The sequence below is a fragment of the Falco punctatus genome (assembly GCF_963210335.1).
Source record: "Falco punctatus genome assembly, chromosome: 2".
Classification (NCBI taxonomy): domain Eukaryota; kingdom Metazoa; phylum Chordata; class Aves; order Falconiformes; family Falconidae; genus Falco; species Falco punctatus.
Window position 1 is genome coordinate 40,581,982 of NC_137581.1, and position 22,120 is coordinate 40,604,101.

General features: G+C 36.7%; 1 protein-coding gene across 2 annotated transcripts in view; it reads right to left on the minus strand.

The window, feature by feature from the left end:
* Positions 1–1,991: 1,991 nt before the first annotated feature.
* The window catches only part of PCDH9 (protocadherin 9), a 710,685-nt gene continuing 690,556 nt past the window's right edge, over positions 1,992–22,120 (minus strand). For both annotated transcript variants that reach the window (XM_080376859.1, XM_080376860.1), the window contains one exon: positions 1,992–20,140. In XM_080376859.1, coding sequence (XP_080232985.1) covers positions 19,767–20,140 — 374 coding nt within the window. In that variant the 3' untranslated portion in view covers positions 1,992–19,766. The remainder of the gene's footprint in view (positions 20,141–22,120) is intronic.

The following is a 22,120-nucleotide window of genomic DNA, read 5'->3' on the forward strand; positions in this document are numbered from 1 at the left end:
GGGCTCAGTATTAGGGCCAGTCCGGTTAATGTCTTCATCAGTGATCTTGACAAGGGGATTAAGTTCACCCTCAGTAGGTCTGGAGATGACACCAAGCTGGGTGGGATTGTTGAGCCTGCTTGAGGGCAGGAAGGCTCTGCAGAGGGATCTGGACAGCCTGGACCAGTGGGCCAAGGCCAGTTGTATGGGGTTCAACAAGGCTCAGTGCCGGGTCTTGCACGTGGCTCACAACAACCCCACACAACACTACAGGCTTGGGGAAGAGTGGCTGGAAAGCTGTCTGGCAGAAGAGGACCTGGGGGCGCTGGCTGATGGACACCTGAGCATGAGCCAGCAGTGTGCCCAGGTGGCCAAGGCAGCCAACAGCATCCTGGCTTGTATGTGAAACAACGTGGGCAGCAGGACAAAGGAAGTAATTGTCCCTCTACACGGGGCACTGGTGAGGCTGCCCCTTGAATACTGTGTTCAGTTTTGGGCCCCTCACTTCCAGAGGGACATAAATGTGCTGGAGCGTGTCCAGAGAAGGGCAACAAAGCTGGGGAAGGGTCTAGAGCCAAGTCTTAGCAGAAGCAGCTTAGGGAACGGAGCTGCTTAGCCTTGAGATGATGAATTTCGGGGGGACCCAATTGCTCTCTACAACTACCTGAATGGAAGTTGTAGGCAGGTGGGTGTAGGTCTCTTCTCCCAGATACCTAGGGGAAACAGCCTCAAGTTGCCCCAGGGGAGGTTTAGACTGTGTTTTAGGAATCTTAGGAATCTTATGGAAAATTTCTTCACTGAAAGCATGGTGAAACATTGGAACAGGCTACTTAGGGAGGTGATAAAATCACTATTTTAAAATTTAAATTTAATTTTAAAAACTTGTAGATGTGTCGCGTAAGGACATGGTTTAGTGGTGGACTTGACAGTCCTGGATTAACTGTTGGAATTGATGATCTTAAACAACTTTTCTAACCTAAATGATTCTATGGTTCTCTAATTCTAAGCTGAAGGGGAAGATACAAAAACGGAGGGTGAATCTTTTTCCTTATAGAGAACCCTTCTTTATACACCTTCATAATTTAGGGGTGGTTGGACTGTCTGGGATACTGGGGGGGGTGGGGGGGTGGAGAGGGGGAGGAGTTGTTTCGGAGATGTACCAGGTGGCAGAACCGGCCCAGGAAAATTCCTTTAGTTCTTGTTGAAATAGTCAGTAGTAGTAAGGGTAAGGATCAACATTTCCCTACACTGTAACAACATGAACTACAGGAAAAAAAATGTTTCAGACCTTTCTTGAATCTGTGAATGGATTTATTGCATAACAGCATCCCTAAATTGCCTTCTTTTTACATTAAAAATCTATAGAAATTATCATTTCCTATCAGTCAGAGTAATTGTTACCCTAAAAAAACCTTCTCTCTTATTTCTATAAATAATGGAACTTCCCTGTGATTTTTCTAACAGAAATCCTAAAAAAGCATAGATTTACATCATCGCAAAAATAAACTGCTTGTTTTTTTTTCGGTTATACCATTTTTTGTTCTATGAATCTGCATCTCTCCAAAAGAGCATAAGGTTAAAATCAAAGCAAAAGGCTTTTCAGAGGTGAAAGTATTAAAAAAAAATCCACTACTGAAGAAAAAGAAAAGAAAAGAAAAGAAAAGAAAAGAAAAGAAAAGAAAAGAAAAGAAAAGAAAAGAAAAGAAAAGAAAAGAAAAGAAAAGAAAAGAAAAGAAAAAGAAAAGAAAAGAGAAAAGAAAAGGAAAGGAAAGGAAAGGAAAGAAAAGAAAAGAAAAGAAAAGAAAAGAAAAGAAAAGAAAAGAAAAGAAAAGAAAAGAAAAGAAAAGAAAAGAAAAGAAAAGAAAAGAAAAGAAAATCCCCAAGAAAAATCCTCAACCACCCAGGAAAAAACCTACCATGGCAAAGAAACCCAAAATGTAATGTGGAAATGCTCTCCCAGTAGGATGCAGATTAGCAAACTACTACAGCAAAAACTCTAGAAAACCCTTCAGTTACTGGGAAATCTTCAGAAATGAGAGACACACCACCCCCCCCACCACCCCCAACATTATAAGATTACCCAAATTGTCAATAAACGTGCAGCACACTTACCCTAAAAGACACAAATCACATCACTAAACCCCTAGAAATACCATGCAATGAAGTGATCTATCATCATACTTTTAAAAATTGCCTTAAAAATGAAACTCAAATGAGTCAGGATTTTTATCATCTTCAGGCAATGGAAGAACTGGCAAAGTGACTCAATGAGACATTTGAAATTCTTATCATTTGAATTGCCTGAGCCTTGAAGGTTGTTTAAATGTATAGAGTGTCTGCCTTCTCTGAAAATCTTAATGTCAAAATGTTATGATTGGGGGGAAAAAAGCCTGTCTTCAATCCACTCAAAAAGTCTGTTGAGATATATAAAATATATTAAATATTTAACTGTAAATACACATAAATTCAGCTCATTTAAACTGGAGGTGCTCCTTTCCTCTCCGAGGTAAGGAACCTCTTTTTACTTACTGTAAAACTGGTTGATCCATCAAGTGCATTGCATAGTCAATCAGCACAAGTTTAGTTCCAGATGTGCTCTTTTTGCTCTGTAGGTCTGTACCAGGGGATATAGGAAGAAGGCTTGTGGAAAAACAGATGCAGCTCTGTGGAGGATTAGGCCTCAGTATCTCCCTTCCTCATGAAACAATTGTTTCATTTTCCAAGGATGTATTTTTCCTTGGTTTCTGGAGCAAAAACAAACTATTGAACTTGATATCTGAAGTTTGTATGATTTGAAAAAATATGCATAATCCATCTATATTAAGTTTACTGTAATTTTAACAAGATACTAGAAACATAGTAATAGGAATTTGTGACATAGCTGAATTAGTAGTACTACAGTGACTGTGACTTTTGAACACCTGTGCTGTATTTCAACTCTAAAAACTCAATCCTTGCCCTAAAACATAAGCTTAGAAAACAGTACTTAAAGAGTTTTGGAGAGAAGAGTCAGTCCTAATACCCCAAATCAGTATCAGCTAGACCTTTTCTTACATCTACACAGACATGCCGTTAAGTGATTAAATTCTGGGTTTTTCTTGACACAGATCAAGCATCAGAAATGTATTTGTGAAACCTATGTAGATGGCCTGTGATATTCTGCAATTCCTCTGTAGCACATTGTATTTGTGCTGTAAATTTCTGGCACGTCCTCTGAGGATATTTTAAAATCAGAAACAAACAAGTATATACAATTAATAAGTCCTGAAAGAGAAAAACAGACTTGTTGCATACTTAAAGGAAGGGTTTCAATTCCTTTGAAATATTTATATTTGGGAGTCCTTTCACTCACTGCTGGTTTTGGTCCTAAGAGGATGGATGGGAAAGGAAGGGAAATGTTATTCATTACTTATGAGAAAAAGTCTTACCACTGCATAATAGCAATATTTAATGGAGAGTAGAATACAGAGGATAGAACTTAATTTGTTTGTGTAGCCACAAAAGGAGAAAAAGCCTGAAAGTCAACAGAGTCTGCTGGAGTATGCAGTTAATGATTTATTTTATTTTTTTAGGAAGCACTTTGTTTCTTCTTTTCTTCTGTCGACTGACTTTATATTTTGCAGCAAGTACACAGTGAGTCAAAGATTTCTAGCCATGCCAATAAAATAACAAAGACAAACTAGTACATATACTTCAGGGTTTCAAAACACCATTTTGGGGACTTTCTATGAAGCCTTTAAAGAGATGTGATTAGGAGGAGGATTAAAGGCTATTGTGGATGATGTGCCGTTCAGGAGACAAAACCTCAGAGCAGGACAAAAAGATCCATTGTCAGACTAGAAATAGGCTTACACTGGGCATTATTAGCACTAGTATTACCTACTAGTCTGGACAAGATGGCAAACAGTCTGATGCCCACATCCCAGGAATGCATGCAGACTGTGGTACAGTCATATTCAAGCAAAGAACTGGAAAGGATCTAGTATTCAAAGGAACTAGCCAAGTATGCAAACCAGTAGAAACCTAATTGACCCCATATACTTGTTAAGTCAATTTTATAAAATACATTGGGTTATATGCTTAGTTCCTCAGAGAAGAATACAAAAGGCAAGAACTCCAATGGGAGCTAATAAATTTAGACAAATGAGGAGGAGATTCATTGAATAAAAGATAAGGTATGTTACAGGCAAAACACATCATAAGGAATAATTTGAGTTGAATTACTCATATATGTTTCTGGGTTCTAAATTAACTGTAGTCACTGAGGCTAAACACCTGGGAAGCTCATGGAAACATATGTTCAGTCTGTAATTTAGATTATTTTTTTTTAAAGAAAAGAATCTTAAAATAGAAAATTTTGCGAAAGAAAAAGTACTATGGAAGTAGTATGTGATTTAACAGTGCCATCACCTAAATCATCAGTCAGCTCTGGTCATCCACAGTCATGTAGATTATAACCAGGGGGAAGAAAAAAACCAAAACCCCAACAGTCTGTAATAGTTTGTAATAGACCTGAAAGAAAAAGATATCCTCTATACCAGTAATGAAATAGGATAGTGTAATTTGAAGTTGAGAGCTTTCATTTACTCTCTTCCATAAAAACAGATAAAGGAGAAATTCCATCATCCATACATAAAATTTAACCTTTAATTCTATAACCTTAAAACAGGCTATAGAAAGGCAGGAACAGAATGTCCAGACATTTTTTTCTCTCCCTTTCTTTTCAGGATGATGGGTCCACAAAAACACTCACTGTAGAACTGAGGTTCACTGCAGAAGTAACTGCTTTTCATCCATCTGACTGGCAGAGGGCTTACCACACCTGCAATCTTAAAGCCTGACAGTGACAATAAAATAAAGGTTTTGAAGCCTAGCCCAATATGATCTTGAGATTTTACTAGTTGTCCTTTCCTCAGAGGCAAGGGAATGGAAGGCAGGCAGTCTTTGAGATGAAACATTCCCCTTATGTTATAGACAAAGCAAAGAGGGGAAATCTGATAAGTTAGCAGATGTGGTGGGCTTTTGTTATTGTTTTAAAATTTTCCTTTTTTTTTTAAATTGTCCTGAACATTATGAATATGACAGATAAGCTCTGTAAAATTAGTTATATATAGCATTTGTTACATATAAGCAGATGTCTTCTGTCAGTGTCAGCCTACTTGTTTATCTACAAACTCAAATTTATAAGACATTTAACTCCCTGCTGCCTGCTGTGATCAAAGTCTGGCCCTTACGTGAAGGACCTATGAGTTATAGCAATAAATAAGAAACACAAGTGCACTGTACCTGTTAAGCATTGATTCTCAACAGAAATGTCAAGTGGAATACTTCCTGTTTTAAACAATGGAAACCATACTAAAAAAAATCCCAAACAAACCTTTAGAAGAATACAATAATATGCCCTCCCCTCGTTCTTCTACTGTTTTCTTTTTCTTCTAAAAAGTCCAAGAAAAAACACAACTTTCTGTGCTGAACCATGAGGTTCAGGATGCAGGCTACTCTGTGTCAAATAGCAGCTCAATGTTAAATGACAGATCACATTAAGAGTCTATAAAGCTTCACTGTTGTCCAATTTGCTAAATGAAGACATGGACTAGTGACGACATATATGACTCCTAGACAATTGTCATCTGCACCATCTGTGGACCATATTGTGCATCAGATGGCAGGATAAAATTTTCAATAAGAAAGTTTCAGAGCAGAGCCATGTTCCAGGGACTGTAGCCATGATCATCATAGAACAGCTGCACTGGGCTGGTCACACATCTAGGATAGAAGACAACAGCATCCTGCAGCAGCTGGTGTGCTGTGGACTTGAAGAAGCAGCATGTAACCAGGACAGACAGATGAACCACTTCAAGGATACACTGAAACACAACCTCAAGTAATAAAAATTGCTAGGACAATAGATGGGTAAGATTGGTACACCGCAGTTCAAGTTGAAGAGACTCAGTTGAACCTGAACTTACTAGCAGAAGCATGCATGATCTTGCTAACACATTTTCAAGGAGAGATGTCTCCATTTAAGAGGCCATTAGTGTTCACTGCTAACCTTTGTGTTTGGTTTCCTTACAGAGAGCAAGCAGAGGAGGCTAATATGGCTGGATCTGGCTCCCCTATGGAGGCAGAATGCAAATCTGAACTTGGCAACTCAGAGGCATTTCTGATGCTTGTGATCCTGCATATCTAAGCAGAAGTATTGCACCAATAGCAAACAAAGTAGACATTCAAGAAAAAAGAAAATCTCAGCAGCAACCCTTACTACTACACATTAAACCATTTGGAAAAAGGCATTCCAGTAATGCACTGTGTTTGGTTTTGGTTTTTGTTTATTTGTTTGTCTGTTTGTTTGTTTTTCTTTTCCACCCCTTACAATATTTCAGGACAATACAATGAGAAGTATTCTCTTCACTCCTGAAGGACAAGGTGCCAAAAAGAATTTGGTAAATGTCAGAGAAGGGATTCTTTTGTGAAAACCACCTAGTAGACATAGTCTTACACTTAAGTTGATGTTAAGGTACTAATTCCAAAGCCTCACTTTAATTAATAAAACTAAAGTCACATTTTTTCTTTAGATAGTCAAGCTAATGATTTATTCATGAAATTATTTTGATATCTAAATGATGATAGAAGAGGATTAATTAACTTCAATAGATTTGAGATTAGGCTTTCAGTGTCTGAATTCCTGGACCTCTGTATGCCTTCAATTTCATTCCGGATTTACAATGAAACTCTTCAACGTAACAACTAAAATAAAAAGTTTCTATGGCATTTTAACATTATTCAACTCAAATTAGCCAGTACAGGAATGATTATATAGTCTTTTTACTATTTGTTATTTATGTATTTATACACTTTGCCTTTGAAATTCTTGTTTGAAATTAATTATCAGATGTTGGTAAACATATAGGGAAATCATTAGTCTCATGACTAAATAAAAAAAATGAAAATAAAAACTCCATCTTATTTTTCTTTCAAAATAATTATTACAATAGGTTGTGATAATTAAACCACAAATGGCTCATTTGACTATAAGTGGATGTCCTTGAGGGTTGTAGATGTCCATATATATATATACACACATATACATACATACATTAAAATTAACATCCCACTTCTAGATGTATTCATAATATGCTCTCACTCATTACTTCAGTTTTGCCTGGACTGTGAGTACCAATTAACACCATCCAAAATAAAACCTTTGGGGAGACACCCAGGTTCTGTTGTTACTCAGTCTGCAGCCATGCATGACTATCCTGATACCTGAATTATAATGACATTTTAAGGACCTTAACAAATGGCACATGGGTTTTGGTGCAAGTGGAGTTGACTGACACAGAAGACCCACAGCTTAGTTGAAGATTACTTACAGATAATGGCAGGCTTTAAAGAAAATTCAGGGTTGAGTCTGGCAACACGTGGCTAATGTGATTAGACAGGAACTTGTGTGGGGATGTACTGTCAGACAGAGCAAAATCTGGACAGGGAAATGAGGAGGTGCTGTGTGTGGACAAGGGAGAAGAGGCAAGTTACAGTTCAGAGAGGTTAGAAAAGTAGTGATCTAAGTACATCAGGATGTCCAGGACCCTGGTTGGTGGTTGTTGTGTTGGAGCATTATTGAATTTGAGACATCCTGGCCGCCTCAAACTCCAGCAGAACTCATGAGTTTTAAGGCCAGTGTTGAAGTCAAGAAATATTTCTATAAGTGAAAGCCTCTCAGAGTATTACAACCCCTCTTCTAAGCTTGAATTAGCACTGCCATAACAATTCTAACTCCTACCAGCAAGCCTGCATTTCTGGGTCACCAAGCAATCTTCCAGAGTTCTGGGGAAGATTTTCACTTACAGCATATACACAGCAGTCCACCTGCTTCATGAGTCTGACAGCTCAAAACTGTACTACATATTCCTTCTTCTTTTGAGTTATTTCCATGTTTTTCCCTACTTTTGGTGGGGGAAGAGTAATAATATCTGCATCAACATTTACAAGGTCTAGCAGTACAATTCCTGTGTCAAGCATAATAGTCTCAGACATCACAGAGAAACATTCCCTGAGAAGACATCAGATCTGATCTTAGGTACAGCAAACACAAACATTAAATATAACATCTTTCTTTTCTCTTCCTCTTTTTCCATTTCTTTACAGACAGTCAAACTCATCCCATCCTATCCTGGTTTCTTGCTCCTTTCAAAAACCCTCACAGTGAAAGCAGCTGCTGTGTATAGTTATCTACAAGTGTACACCCTGTGACAGCCTTGAAAATTTGGATTTTCCCCTCAAAATATGGAGGTACTGCCTGCGCTCATGTATAGGTGATCTACAGCAAGTCTTGAAGCAATTCAACATCGTCTCTGGGACATGCTTTGTTGTGCAAAACTTTGAATTCATGGCCAATGTGCATTGCATGAGGTTGTAGAGGATGAAAAGGAGTGGCCTTTCCACCAATGTTACAAAGATTCAGAGAGAAGCAGGTCTTGCAGGGTTAGGAGACTTAGGATTTTCTAAAATACTTCACTCACCCTGGATATCTTAGGAGATTTTGCAGTAGAGCAAAGACAGGTAGGAAGAGTGACTGAGAGACTGCATGAGAACATTGACATCCATTTCTTACAGCCAGAAGGCTGAAATGCTACTAGAATAAGACTGGGAACAACCAGGCAGATGATATCAAAAGATAATTGCGCCTATTTCATACACTAGCAGAAGTTAAAGGTGGAAAAGAAATACATGTCACATCTGAGGAGGTCTCCCAGATGAACCTTTTACTCTTTCTTTTTCCTTCTCCAGTGGCAGTATATGCACTCCTTATGTGAGTGCTCTGGCTTGAAGAGGACACATTAGTCTACACTCCGATGCTCATCCTAGCTTTTTCATAGTGATGGTAGGGCTCTCCCAGGATGTCTAAAGAAGTCAGTTGTCCTCAGTAACAGTAGTGGAGGTGCTGAGAGGTCCTTCAGTGGTGGAAGTATAGAGAGGTCCTTTTTGCACAGCTGTGTTGATGCTTAAGGATGGGCCAGAAGAAGTCAGGGAAGGTCCTCCCACGTGTGACACATTGCCACCTACACTACAACTCTGCCATAGGAGCTCATGTAACAAAGAGCTTCCTTTTACTGTATGCTTACTATTTGGGGACTAATATAGCATAACATCTCTATGTAATGCTAAAGAAAGTTGTAGGTAGTCCTTGTCTCCCATATTACCTATGCTTGTTTCTAGACAGGGCTAAAAAGCAAGCTGAGGACACCCTTACTTGGTTCATATTGCTCAGCCTGGTCTTCAGAAGTTGGCTGGAATGCAAACACTGTGATTTAGCTCTCACCATTTTTCACTTCTTAGGAAATATTAAGGTTTCCCCATACACTTGCAATTTAGGCTCAGGTGTCCTGTTTTGAGGATAAGAATCTAATTGATTTTATCCAGTTAACATGTTGATGAAGCCAGTATTTGCCTAAGTCCACGAGCAGCTTGTTGGATAGAGATGTGTAAGGAATTTATGAACATGTGCAGAGCCTACACTGTAGCACCAAAAAAATATTGAAACTGATGGAGGTCAATGTTAATTTTAGTGTTGATGGGAAGAGGTAGTGCTGAGGCACAGCTGGGTGCTGTGTGGTAGATCTGCAACTACATGCTATAATTTAGGCAGTCTGAATCTTTCTGCATTAAGACTGTTTTTCCCCTTTACTCTTCTACCTACATAATTGTCGGTTACGCAGCATGATTACTTGGGGCATGTGAGTTTAAGGATTTTACGGTGTCTCTGAATGACATATCCTTTCATCCTTATTTGGTGTAATGGCCACTGACATGAAAACTACTGCTTGAGCTAATTCATCTCCTACAGAAATCAAAGGGAGTTTTTAATATAGGGACCTTTGCAGAATAATGAGATCTTCAAGACAAAAAAAGCAACTTTCACAAAATTTTACAAATTCCTCTCTAGACAGACCATCCAACTATTTACTTTCAGCAAAATGCCAGCTCCACAACTTGAGGATGTGATCAGCTAGCTCCTGCCTATCACAAAAAAATGAGGTGGCAAATACAAGAGAAGGGCAATGAATTCAGAATAGCTCCTCTGTGCCCATGGCCTATTGTCATGTTTATTCTAGCACAATCAGAATGCCATAAACATTCAAAATACAAAAGCACTGTCACAAATGGCAGCTTAAGGTATTCAATAGATTCAGCAGCAACCAGTCTGTAGTAAAGCCAGCCAGACTGTTGGAAAATAGTCAGGAAATAACATTTTGGTAGCTGCATATCATGAAAAATGCAATCTCATACTCATTTCTGTTTGTTTTCATTTTTTAATGCTTTGTTTTTGGTTAGCAGTTCAAATACCCAAAAGCATCAATGGGTGTTAAACAGAATTTCTGTAATTTTGAAAATGTACAGACTGAGACCTCATTAAATCAGTAGTATCCCTTTTGAAATCATCCATGTCTACTCCCAATGCTAATGTAGTTGAATTAGTAATTATGCAATTGTTCAGGACTTAAGAATTACAGAGTCTGTGACTGCAAGCTTATTATAAATAGTAATCATGCAGTTGATAGTCTAGAAATGCAGATAAACACAATTTCTTTGTACTTCCTATAGGAAAAACATATATTAACTGAATGCATATTTGTGTAGAACTGTTGCTTGTAAGTTTATTGAGTTTAGCCTTTAGCATGGTAATCGAACCATGCATAGTAGGACATACAGAAAACCCCACAGTATTAGCAATATACTTCCCTGCAGCTACATGTTTTACAAAGAAAAAAATCATCAAAAAATCTTGTAGCTATCTTTCCCTCATCCTTTCACAAAGTTTCTTTGCCTTCTTTTTTAACCAGAGGGTTCACGTATTAACTTCAATTTCTCTTTCACTGTTGTTCTGCTTATAGGTTTCCAGGGTTTCAATATTAGTGATGGGTAATTTGATATGGTAAAGTATCCAGAGACTTTGCAGCTGTCAGCTGCAAAGTTTGGAATAGGTTCTGCACTCTGATTCTCCACAAAGCAGAGAGCTAGTGTGTCTAAACTTGGGAATAAAAGGTTTCTTTCTGAAGATCTTCAAACATAGCTCTTTACATGTTAGGGAACTTGTTTAAAAAGTTGCTCCACTGTGGACCTAAAACTAAGGAGCCATAGACCTGCCTAAGATTGCATTCCCTCGAAGTCCGTATATCCAGAGACTCCTCATGTTTCAGATCATTTTCAGAATGAGGTTTTTGACCCATCATGAAGCATAACTGTTCACGATTTCATTTGGTGGGGTTCCTAAAAAAGGAAACAAAGGGTGTGTTGCTGAATCAGTCAGCATCAGTAAGTAGGTAGTTCTGACTTGAATGAATAGACCATTGTAAATTTTGCTTTCATAACACAGTACAGTATTTTGTGTGAATAAAAAAGTTGTCTTTATGTGGCTGCCTCCCTTTCTTTTTCTTTTGTCTCTTGGGGGCTTAACACCACATGGTGGACAGTAATTATGCATGATCTTTATCAATAATGTAGAAGAATTTCCTATTGAAGATAGCTCAAGTGTCCTAGGAGTACAAGATCACGCAGTAAGAGCACAGGCTTATACCATTCCCTATGGTAAATAATACTGAAAAAAATTCTTGAAAAAAAATCTTAAAAAGAAATACCAAAAAAATCAAAAGTACAAACACGGTAAACAGAATCCAAACTTTCTTTTTCCAAAAGAAAACAAACTATAAACTTGCATTATAAAAAATAGAAAGTAATATTTATAAACTTGAAGTGCACTGTCTTTAAAGAATCTCCTTACCCAGCAGCAAGAAGGATATAGCACTTGTTGCGTAATGATTAAATAGTGACTCGCAGTAGAAAAAAAAATATTTTTTATATTATTGTGATATCAGATTTTTGTTTTTATGTACCTGAAGTTCTTTAATTTCACATTGAATTGATTTAAATATCAGATTAGAACACAAACATCTTCACAACCCATTCTGAATTCTGCAGAATGTTGCACATGGAAAAAAACCCGCACCAATCACTTTATGGCATTAAGACTTCATCTTTATCAGATGTGCTCCTTTGTGGGAGGTTGGGGGGTAGAAGTGTCTGCATTGTTTATCAGGAGTTTAATTTTTATGTATTATCTTTTCTTTTTTTTCCTTCTCTTTTCTAATTGGTAACAGATAATTTCTTATTCATTCAGACCTATGGATTATTTGCAAGCTATCTGTAGCTAACAGGTTTATAAGCATTTAATATTAAGAATTCACTAGTCAAACTCAGTGTTCAGTTACTGAAGTTGCATGATATTGTTTCTGGTCTCTATATTCATGTGGCAGGCAGAGGAGCAATGTCTCAAAAAGTCAGCATTTCTTAGAAGGAACGCGAATACTAAACGGCAGAAATTAATCAGAAGAATGATACAGCCTTGCCATAATTCTCGATACCCCTTTTTCACAAGAAAATAGTGTTAAATATTCTGTGTGTAGACAAGCTTATACAGACAGGAGGGTATTCTTTTATGGTGTTACAGAGATACGAAGACTTAGAACGTGTCTTTAAAGGCCTTCATAATATTTTTCCTCATCAAATTCAAACTTACTCTTTTCACTGCTGCCATCGTTTACTGCTTCCCTACCACATACAGCCTTCTGCTATCCCCTCCCTTATCCATCTTTCTGCTACACTCTCTCTCATGTTCTCCATTGTAACCAATTAGGTCATCAGCCTTCTTTTTTATTAGTACCCATATGATAAGTTCTCAAAAATGTCCACATAGCTGCAGGACCACACAGATCCCACTTTCAGTTCCCTACCTGAAAAAAAATAGGAAAAAAAATACCTCTGTATACCCTAGGAAGGATGTGGTACAGGTAAACATAACATAGGAACAGATTCAGCTTAATGTTGAAATCTTTGAGGAGTACAGGTGGGTTCTCAAGTGATGTGAGAAAAAGCAAATTGTAGGAGAGAGTCTTAGGTAATGCCTGGTGGAAACAGTGCCTATCTGGCATTTCCTAAAAAGGAACCAAGGAACTTAAAAGAGCTGTCCAATTTGGGTACTAGGAACCCTCATCTGTTTCAAGTTCAGTCTACCATTTCATGACACTGCAGCCCTGTCCAGGAAGCATCCAAGACAATAAGGTGGGAAAGAAGGGAAGGGAACAATCTTTCTATGGAATATTGCAGTCAATGCAAAGAAAGCAGAGGATGAGTTTCCTCCTCACAAATGCACATCCAAATGCTGGTGAAACACTGATTTTTTAAAGGATCAAGAAAACTCCCATTGACTTTGATATAACTAAGGGTTACCAAATCCAGTTCACAGTTTTATCAACAATAAACGTTCTGAGCTCCTCAAAGAAGCACACATTCTAATTGATGCTTTCTACAAAACAAAGATGGAAACTGACTGTGAAAAATTAAAAAAAACCCACTCTTTAGTGTAAAGATTTCTGACTCATCTTCTCTTAAATCAGCTGTTCTAAATATTATCCTCCAAGTGAAGAGCTTCTCCTTCACCCACTTGAAGCTTAATATATCTTTACCTGAGAAATGAAGAATGTAGGTTTACTTACGCTAGCTACAGTAACCAAACCCTAACTACTGCATTATGCATTTATTTTATGGCTGATTTGAAGTACAGGTCTCATCCTAATTTCACTTGTGAATAAAGGCAAAAGGAAATTTAAAAGCCATTGGGGTATTCAGAGTTACATGAAGAAATGTTGTCCCAGCTTTAACTTAAATTTCTACCATATGTAAGGAGATAGTAAACACATAAAAAGACACATTCTTAAAACTCAGATCACTAATAAATATTGTTATAGGTATATATTTAGACAAGAAAAGAAACAGTTATAATTCCCATACAGTACTTACCCATTTTAACATTATCACATGGTTGTACAAACAGTATAACAAGCAGAAGAAAGCACTTTATTTAATGAATAAATAATCAAAAGCATTGGTGAGGGTAGTCTTAAGAATATGCTGCTTCATACAATTTAAAGTACATCAAACAACAAAATCCATAGTCCCAAAATTCCATTAAATAATACTGAGTAAGTATGTGATTGGTAATATTTAAGTGAGTATATATATATATATATATAATCTCTCTCTATATATGTGTATATAATCATATCATTATGAGTAATTAAGGTATCTATTTACATGCCATGCAATATTAGAATGTGTTGCAATACCTAGGCACAACAGGTGGATTTAAGAATGGCTGTGGTAAAAATAAAAACAACTTATTTTTGAAAATGAGGGACATTATTTCAGTTCTTTCTTTTCATAATTTACAGTGAAATTTTAGATCCTTTCTGGTAGTTAAAGACATACTTTTATTATTGTACAATCAAGTAGCAGTATAAGCTTAAAGCTGTAGTTAGAGCCATGAGATGCTTCAGTTAGAGGAAGCATTCTGGCTTCAAAACATAGCATATGACATGCATGTCTCTGATATTCTTCTCATTGTGGACCCAGTCCTGTGAAATGCTAAGCTGCTTCTAGGAGAGGATGCTTACTGCTGTGTTCTAAAGAAATTAGATGTACTCAGTGTTTCAAAAGAGCTGCACAGTATTTTGTCAGGATGAGGATACATATCAGCACTTAAGTTCTATTACTGTCCAGTGAAGTGATGTGTCTACGTCAATTAAAAAAAAATGCATTTGTTAGCATTAATTTCATTTTATAAACTACATTGTATTGTAAAAACCTGGAAAGATAAATTTGTTACTTCTCAAGCATTTGCTAGTCCACTGCATAATAAAGCACTTGCTATTCCTATTACTAATTATGGGAAAGGTCCTGATATTTTGCCTCCTAAGAAGTTCAACAAAGCCTGAAGGATTAGAGTATGTCCCTCTGTGTTACAATCTTACTATGCCTAACTGGTTGAAAACAAAGTATAGAATGGGCTTTCACAAGAAAAACAGTTTATAATACAAAGCAGCTGTATTATATAAGGTGTATTTCGGAGAAGCCAAACTGGAAAAAGTCACTCCACTCAAGTAATGTGTGAAAAAGGACATCTTATAATTTTACAAGGAAGCATCTACCATTGAGAGCTTTTCTGGAACAAGAGGAAAAGTCAAGGGTGGTTTTGGATTATGGGGTAATTATATTTGATGGATGTGTCCACTAAAGTGATCAGCAGTGAAAGTTAATAAAACTAATACTAATTGAGTTAGAGCTTTACTGTCCATGATATACTGAGCTGATTCACACCTCTGGGTGATATTGTATCATGTTTTCTGTACAGTAAAATGCCTTGCTCTGCTCTAGAATTGGTTTCCATTGTGAAGTTTTTCATCACAGCAGCAAGGACTGCAAGCATATAAATTAAATAAAGTTGAGACTTTGGAACACAATTCTGAAGAAGTGTACTAAAAAGGAAAGAACTGAGCATTCAGAGGTAACGTCGTGAGTACTTAGTTGCTTTCGCTGTCTGAATTGGCACATGTGCTGTAGAGCACAAGAAATCAGTCATCACAGCACTTGTTCTTCTGTCTGAGCTGGATACAGCTGAGAGCACTGCTGTGCTCTCCTGCAAGCAGCGATGGTTTTGTAACTTATTTTGAGGTATCAGACACTACTGCCCAAGGCTATTAGATCCTACCCCTATGCTTTTTGTCATGTCATGAGGCTCATGGATCCCTGACATCACCTACTGCCATGTCCCATGATTTTCACAGTGTCCTCTTTTGTTAAAGGTACTAGCGCCTCTCTTTTTTCACATCCCAAGATTAAACTTCTCATCAACGTTGTGATCGTCTTTTCCCTATTTCTTTGTTTTACCATGTCAGCTACATCAGCCTTTATCACTCCTGTTCTTTCCTTTCACATAGAAATACATCTCCTGCTCTTATGCCATATATGTATCCAAAGTTTCCTGAGTTTCTCCATTAAAGTTTAGTGTACTCCATGCTTAAGATGATTTCTGATCCTGATTCCTATTAATAACTTGCTAAAAGGTAATAATCATATTAAACAAGTATTGTTAATATAGTTTTCATCTCTGTTAAAATTGATGTGTATTTCTGCATCCTCCTTAATTCTGCTCCATGTATTTCTTAAACTGCCTCCAGAGAGTTCCTTGAGAAAGAGGTCCTGACTCATCTATCTTTAGAAAGAGTTGGTACTGCATAGGAATAAATGAGACTAAATACCGATATATATATATATGCATGCTTTCCATTTTCTATTTGGGCGAAGGGGTTTGGTCAGCGACAGAAAACAAAAAAGACTACTGAAAAAATCATTGATGCATCTTTTTAGCAGTCTTTCAACTGTGTGCATTACGAATTAAGTACACAAAGAATATCCAATCTTCCTAGCTGAAGAAAAAAGCTAGAACTGCCATCTGAGAGGCATCCATGTCATGCCAGGTTACCAATAATTTTAAGTAACTTCTAGCCTGACAGCTAGTAAACTTAAATATTGTCACCAATATTCAGTTGTCTTCTCATTCTGTGCAGTGAGATTTGTAAGTAATTTTTTTTTTAAGCTCCTCATCTGAATTCCTGTCAGGATTTAACTTTTTTTTTTTTCCCCCCTTTGTTTTCTTTTTTCTTTTCTTAACTTGTGCAGTTTAGGCAACAGCAGTAGTATTACTGATGAAGCAAATCAAATGGTTATGAATGAATGGAAACATACTGTATACATATTTAGGGCCAAATCCAGTTTCCATAGAAACCTCTGGAAAACATTACATTCCTTTGGCTTAAATGGGTTTAAGATACTGGTCTCAGTACTGCAAATGTTTATTTTCTTCCTTCCTTCCTTCCCTCTCTTTTTTTTCTTTCTCCTATTTTTTCTTTTCTTTCTTCTTTATCCTATTTTCTTTTATTTTATTTTATTTTCTTGTTGTATTCTTTTCTTTCTGCCTTTTTTTGATAAATAATTAAAAGTTGGGTGAGGCCTTAAGAATCTAAAATTACACAGAATTTAAGAAATTTTATGAGAGAAGTTTCACTTGCTAGAAATGTAGATCATATTTGTTTGTGTTCCTCCTGCACAGGTTGGTGGCAGCACAAAATACTGAAGGTTGGAACAGAATATAGTTCTCCCTCTATAGCAATAGTCACATTATTTACTTTTTATCCATGATAGAAATTATTTCAAACATATTCTGTTTAGAAAGGCACTTATAATTTAAAATTGTTGGTGCTATTGGGGTTTTCAAATAATTATTGCATTTCTGGTTTTAATACAGAAATCAGGGGATCTCTGCTTTAAAACTCAGCACGTTCAAAAATAGGTTACATTTATTGATTCATCTTTTCCAAGGTTGTTTGGATTTTTTTTCTTCTTTTTTTTTAATGTGCTGCAACAAAAGTGATTATATAACCATACAATTTTTTGCTTGTAAGGAAGTATTTACGGTATTTTGATATGACTATTTTACTCTCAAAAGAAAGACTGAGGTGTGGTAAGTGCTGACTTTCCTATATGCTACCACAGCACTGTAACAAAGACTCATGCAAGGATGCTTATCACATGTGCTTAAGTATGCCTAACAAATCTGAGCTAGATTCTGTCACCTTTGTGCTGGGTATGTAACACTTATTTCAAATAACTCATTTTGAATAAGTTCCTACTTACCATAGGAATGACAGAATATGGCCCTCAGGATTTATCATTTGTTGTATATTCCATTTTTATACATATCTAAATGAACCAAATGGACCATGATATGCATAGAAAAATAACTGGAAATCCAGAATGAAACAAAGAGACAAACAAACCAACAACAACAGAAAGAAAAGAGAAATTAACAAGAATAAAGTCCCTTAGGCATCTGCCCAAGAACTAACACAACACAATCAGGAATTCAGAACATTTATTGCAAGAGCTGAATAACTAAATAACGTTGAACTGGCAAAGCAGTAACAAGGATAATTGGTTAGATATTTATTCTGTCAAAGTCATCAAACACCCCTCACAAACTGACATAAGTACTGCAATAAGCAATGCACCCCTAACCCATTTTTATGCCTTTTATACTGTGGAGGGATAGAAACGTAAAAAAAAAAATAATTAATGAACTGCTATATACAAAAGAATAAAAAAAACCCCACGTTCTATTTTTGGTAAGAATAACATAATCTTCAGATTAGCTAACTTTATTACTTTAAGACTGATGTGTCAATGTGGCATAAGTAAATTTTGCTTTTTTCTGTAAGGACTTTTTTTTTTTACCTTTTTTTGTTTTTTGCATGCTATTTATTTGTGTAAATCATCTGTCATGCCTTAACAAAAACCATCTAAAAATGCTGGATTTGGATTTGCTTTGCGTGCAACTCAGATCTTAATAACATTAGGAGTCACTCTGCTGGTTTGACTGAGGTGACATGATATTGGTACCTGCCAGGCAATGACCAACTATGATAACAAACAGTTAAACGGCAATAATTAGAGATTTAACCCTTTACTTCCCCCAACTAGCCTACCAGGAGAATGCTCTGTTACATCATGAAGGCACAACACATTAAATATTCTGTGGCTATGGTCTAAAAACACTTGTGTTACTACAACGTTAACGCAGATGAAGATTAACACAAATGCTGCTGGTTCAGCAATACAAACTGTCTTAGGTATAGACACACACCTGTCCAATTGGAAAAATATGATTACTGTATTTTGCTCCTGTAGAATTTCCTCCATATATTAGAGCTGAGATCAATGTCAGCTATCACTCATTAAATGACAGACTGCAGCTAGTATGATCAAGGATTCCAAACTAACAGCTTTCCCTCTCTCACCCACCACCACAAATTTAAATATTATCCTTTTGTTTTGCAGTTTCCCTGTTTTATGAAACGTTATGGAAGTTTAAAAAAAATGTTACATTTTTAAGCAAGCCCTTACACAAGTCCTTTCATTTCTTAATACTAAAATTAATAAATGGAAAAAAAAAAAGAAAAAGAAAAAGAAGAAAGGAAGAAGAAGAAGAAATTCTACCTGAATGCTGGCACCATTTGCTCCTACATAGAAAGAAAAATCTTTTTTTTTTCCCTTTCTACAACCAACCTTCCCTCCCACCCCATCACTCCTTTTTTTCAGGTTTAACACAAGTGTTTAGAGTTCCTTGGAACATTGTGTGTCAGACAGACTACTAACACAGAAACACCATCACTGAAAATAAAAGCAAAACAACAGGAAGCAAATGAAAGAAAGTAAAAAGCAACTGTGAAACACAGAAATATGCTACAGTATATCTTTTCAAGTGAACGTTATAAGTACACAAAAATTGTAAGTAATAACTTTCTATTTACAAGTATTTGAACACTGAGGGACTTATAAGTGTCCCCTAACATTGTTAATAGCACAACAGGTTTAATGTTTACAGTTTCAGTTGCTTTGTTTGCAATATTATCTCAAGTATAACGGTCCCAGCATAGATCAATGAGAACAAAAGCACAATTTTCTAACTGGATATGCTTTTCAATCATTGCAATCCACTGAACTTTCTCGCGCTCTCACTCTCCAAATGCATCTTCTGTTGTTCGTAGCAGCAGTCCAGGGTCAAAAATCAAACAAACAAACAAAAAGGCTATTTGCAAACTGGAGAGATTTCTGCAGATTTTAATCATGTCTATTTAACAAAACCACACAACTAGTAGAAACACTCTTCCATCTTGCAGGACATCATACCTTCCACGACGCTAACACAAAGATATGCATATCTCTGCTAGGTGAAGCATAGTTCTAGAGGCCTACCCAGTACATAAAGCTCTGACACACACATAGTATTAGCAAGTCTAAGTAGGCTAAAGTCATTGGTCCAGAGTAACCATTTCTTATAGCTGGTGCTCCTTTGGACTCTCAACAGCTCCTGAGGCCTGTTTATAAGACTTCAAGTTGGCCAGAGGAATGTCAGTCATGTGGTTGCCAGTGTTGAAATGGCCCTCACTGGAACCATACTGCTTTCGGTCACTGAACTGGTTTCTGTTGCTATCTTCTTTCCAGGTCCTGGTCAATGTGTGTCCATTAACTAGTTTGTCCTTCTTAACCCATTCTTTCTGAGGTGCAAAGGTGGAGAGAGGAGACTTTGGCTGTTGGTATGGGCCCAGGCTGGGAGGCATCCAACAGTTGTCTGAGTGACCCAAAACCAGGCATTCTTGAGTACACATCTCTGTAGCTTCAGCTAATCCTCGTGGACCAAGAGGCCCATCTGTTGAATAAAAACAAAGAGAAAAAAGAAAGAGGGAGGAAGAAAAAAAAAAGACATAGTATTAGATTGTGATATCTAGCATCACCTTTATACATATACCTCATGAGAAAATTAACAATTATTCTTCAACAATATATTGTAGTGGTTAATCCTACACAGATTTTCATTCTATTAGAGAGAAGTTCCTTTGTAGGCTATATACTCTCTATATATTCTCCCTATATAGCTCCCAAAAGTGGAAATACATTTCAATTAGTCCTATGTTATCAGTCCCAGATCCTACTATGAATAAATTTAATGCCCTTTTTCTGTCACACTAAGAAAATAGTTACGTAGGTGAAAATGTCAGAGGAAGTAAATACACCCTTGCAGATTCTGAGTGAGAATTAACGTTGCTTGTAAAGGCCTACGATTTGGATGTGTGCTCTTCTGCTCTCAAATCACTCCACTTCTGCAGAGCCTCGGGGAGCTGACAGCTACCGCAAACTGAGAAACAACGGCACCGTCCAAAAATGGGCTTGCCCAAAGGAACGTTTTCTACGCAGGATCATTCTCATGTCCATTATTTTACAAACTTAGTTTGGTGCATAGTTCTAGACATTTACCCTGTGGATAAAACGATGATGTGCACTCCCAACTAGTAAGAAAGTACTTAAACTTTGCCATATTTAATATGAAACCATGAAACACTTCAAAACATTACAACATGAAAGAGAATAAAATCTGTAATTCTTCTGACCATTAAACACATCTCAGATAACTTCTATGCACCCATAAAAATCAAGGGGTAAATAAAAAAAGGTGGCTTATGTAAATCTTGAGTTTAGGAAAGAATTGTTCTCGTAATTCTTTCTAAGTCAGGAATATGAGACCACAGGAGACAGAAATGAAGTCTGCTGAAGTACTATGCATATTAAATATCCACATAATTCTTCACACACTGCTGAGGACACAGCTGGCCAGCTGCAGGCATCTTGTAATCAAGCAGACAGGTCACCCGTGTCTTCAGCGGCACTGAATTCCTCTCAGTCTCACTGCATTTCTAAATGGCTTAATTTACTCATCTGATCAGACTGGATGTATGAGGAAGGGCAAGCCAGGAAAAAGGCAGAGAAATCACTTTGTGTGTCTTCGTTAGATAATTCTCAGTATCTGAGACATGCTTTGTCATAATTCTTTGCTAATTGTATTGTAATTTTGACCAAGAATTTTGAGATGCCTTGTCTCGACTTCAGAGTAAATCAACTGGCTACTGCTTACTGTAGACATTCAAAGAGTTAAGGAGACAATTCTTCCTCGATTAAACAGCTCAGTGACAGGAAGGAAATTGTAGATTGATTTTTGAGAAAGAGCATTAGCAAGTAGGCATGAATATGAACCATCTTAAAAAGTAGTAATAATCACAAGAAAAAGGTCAGTGGTGTATCAGCAACAAAATTGTATCTTCAAAACAATATAATTGAATCTTTCATTTTCTTGTACTCCATGAATGTATAACAAATTACCTTTAGAAACAGATCTTTTTCTGAATACTGAAATATCCCAATTAATTGTACGGAAATTGCTATTCTTTCCCAGTTGTTTTTTTTTTTTTTTTTTTTTTTTACTGGCACATAACAAGTTATGGTAGCAAGTTCCAAAGATTATCAACCCACTGCTTTTACACATGTAGAAAATGCAGCCAGGTATGTTTCTACATGTTACAATGTACGGAGTTAATGTTATCTCTAAGTAACTCCCCTCTGGAGATAGTATCTGGAGAATATACAGTGTGCTGATGATGTAACAGAATATAATAAAACATAATAAAAGTTGTTTCTGCATTTCCCATATAAGAATGTGTTCTACTGCTGATATCTAGAACATGAAAAATGTATAGAATCAGTGCTGCTTTCCATTTAGATCAACAGAAGATGAAATAATTAAGCCAGAACCATTAGGAAAAAAAGAAAAAGCAACTTTAAAGTAGCAGCTTAGAAA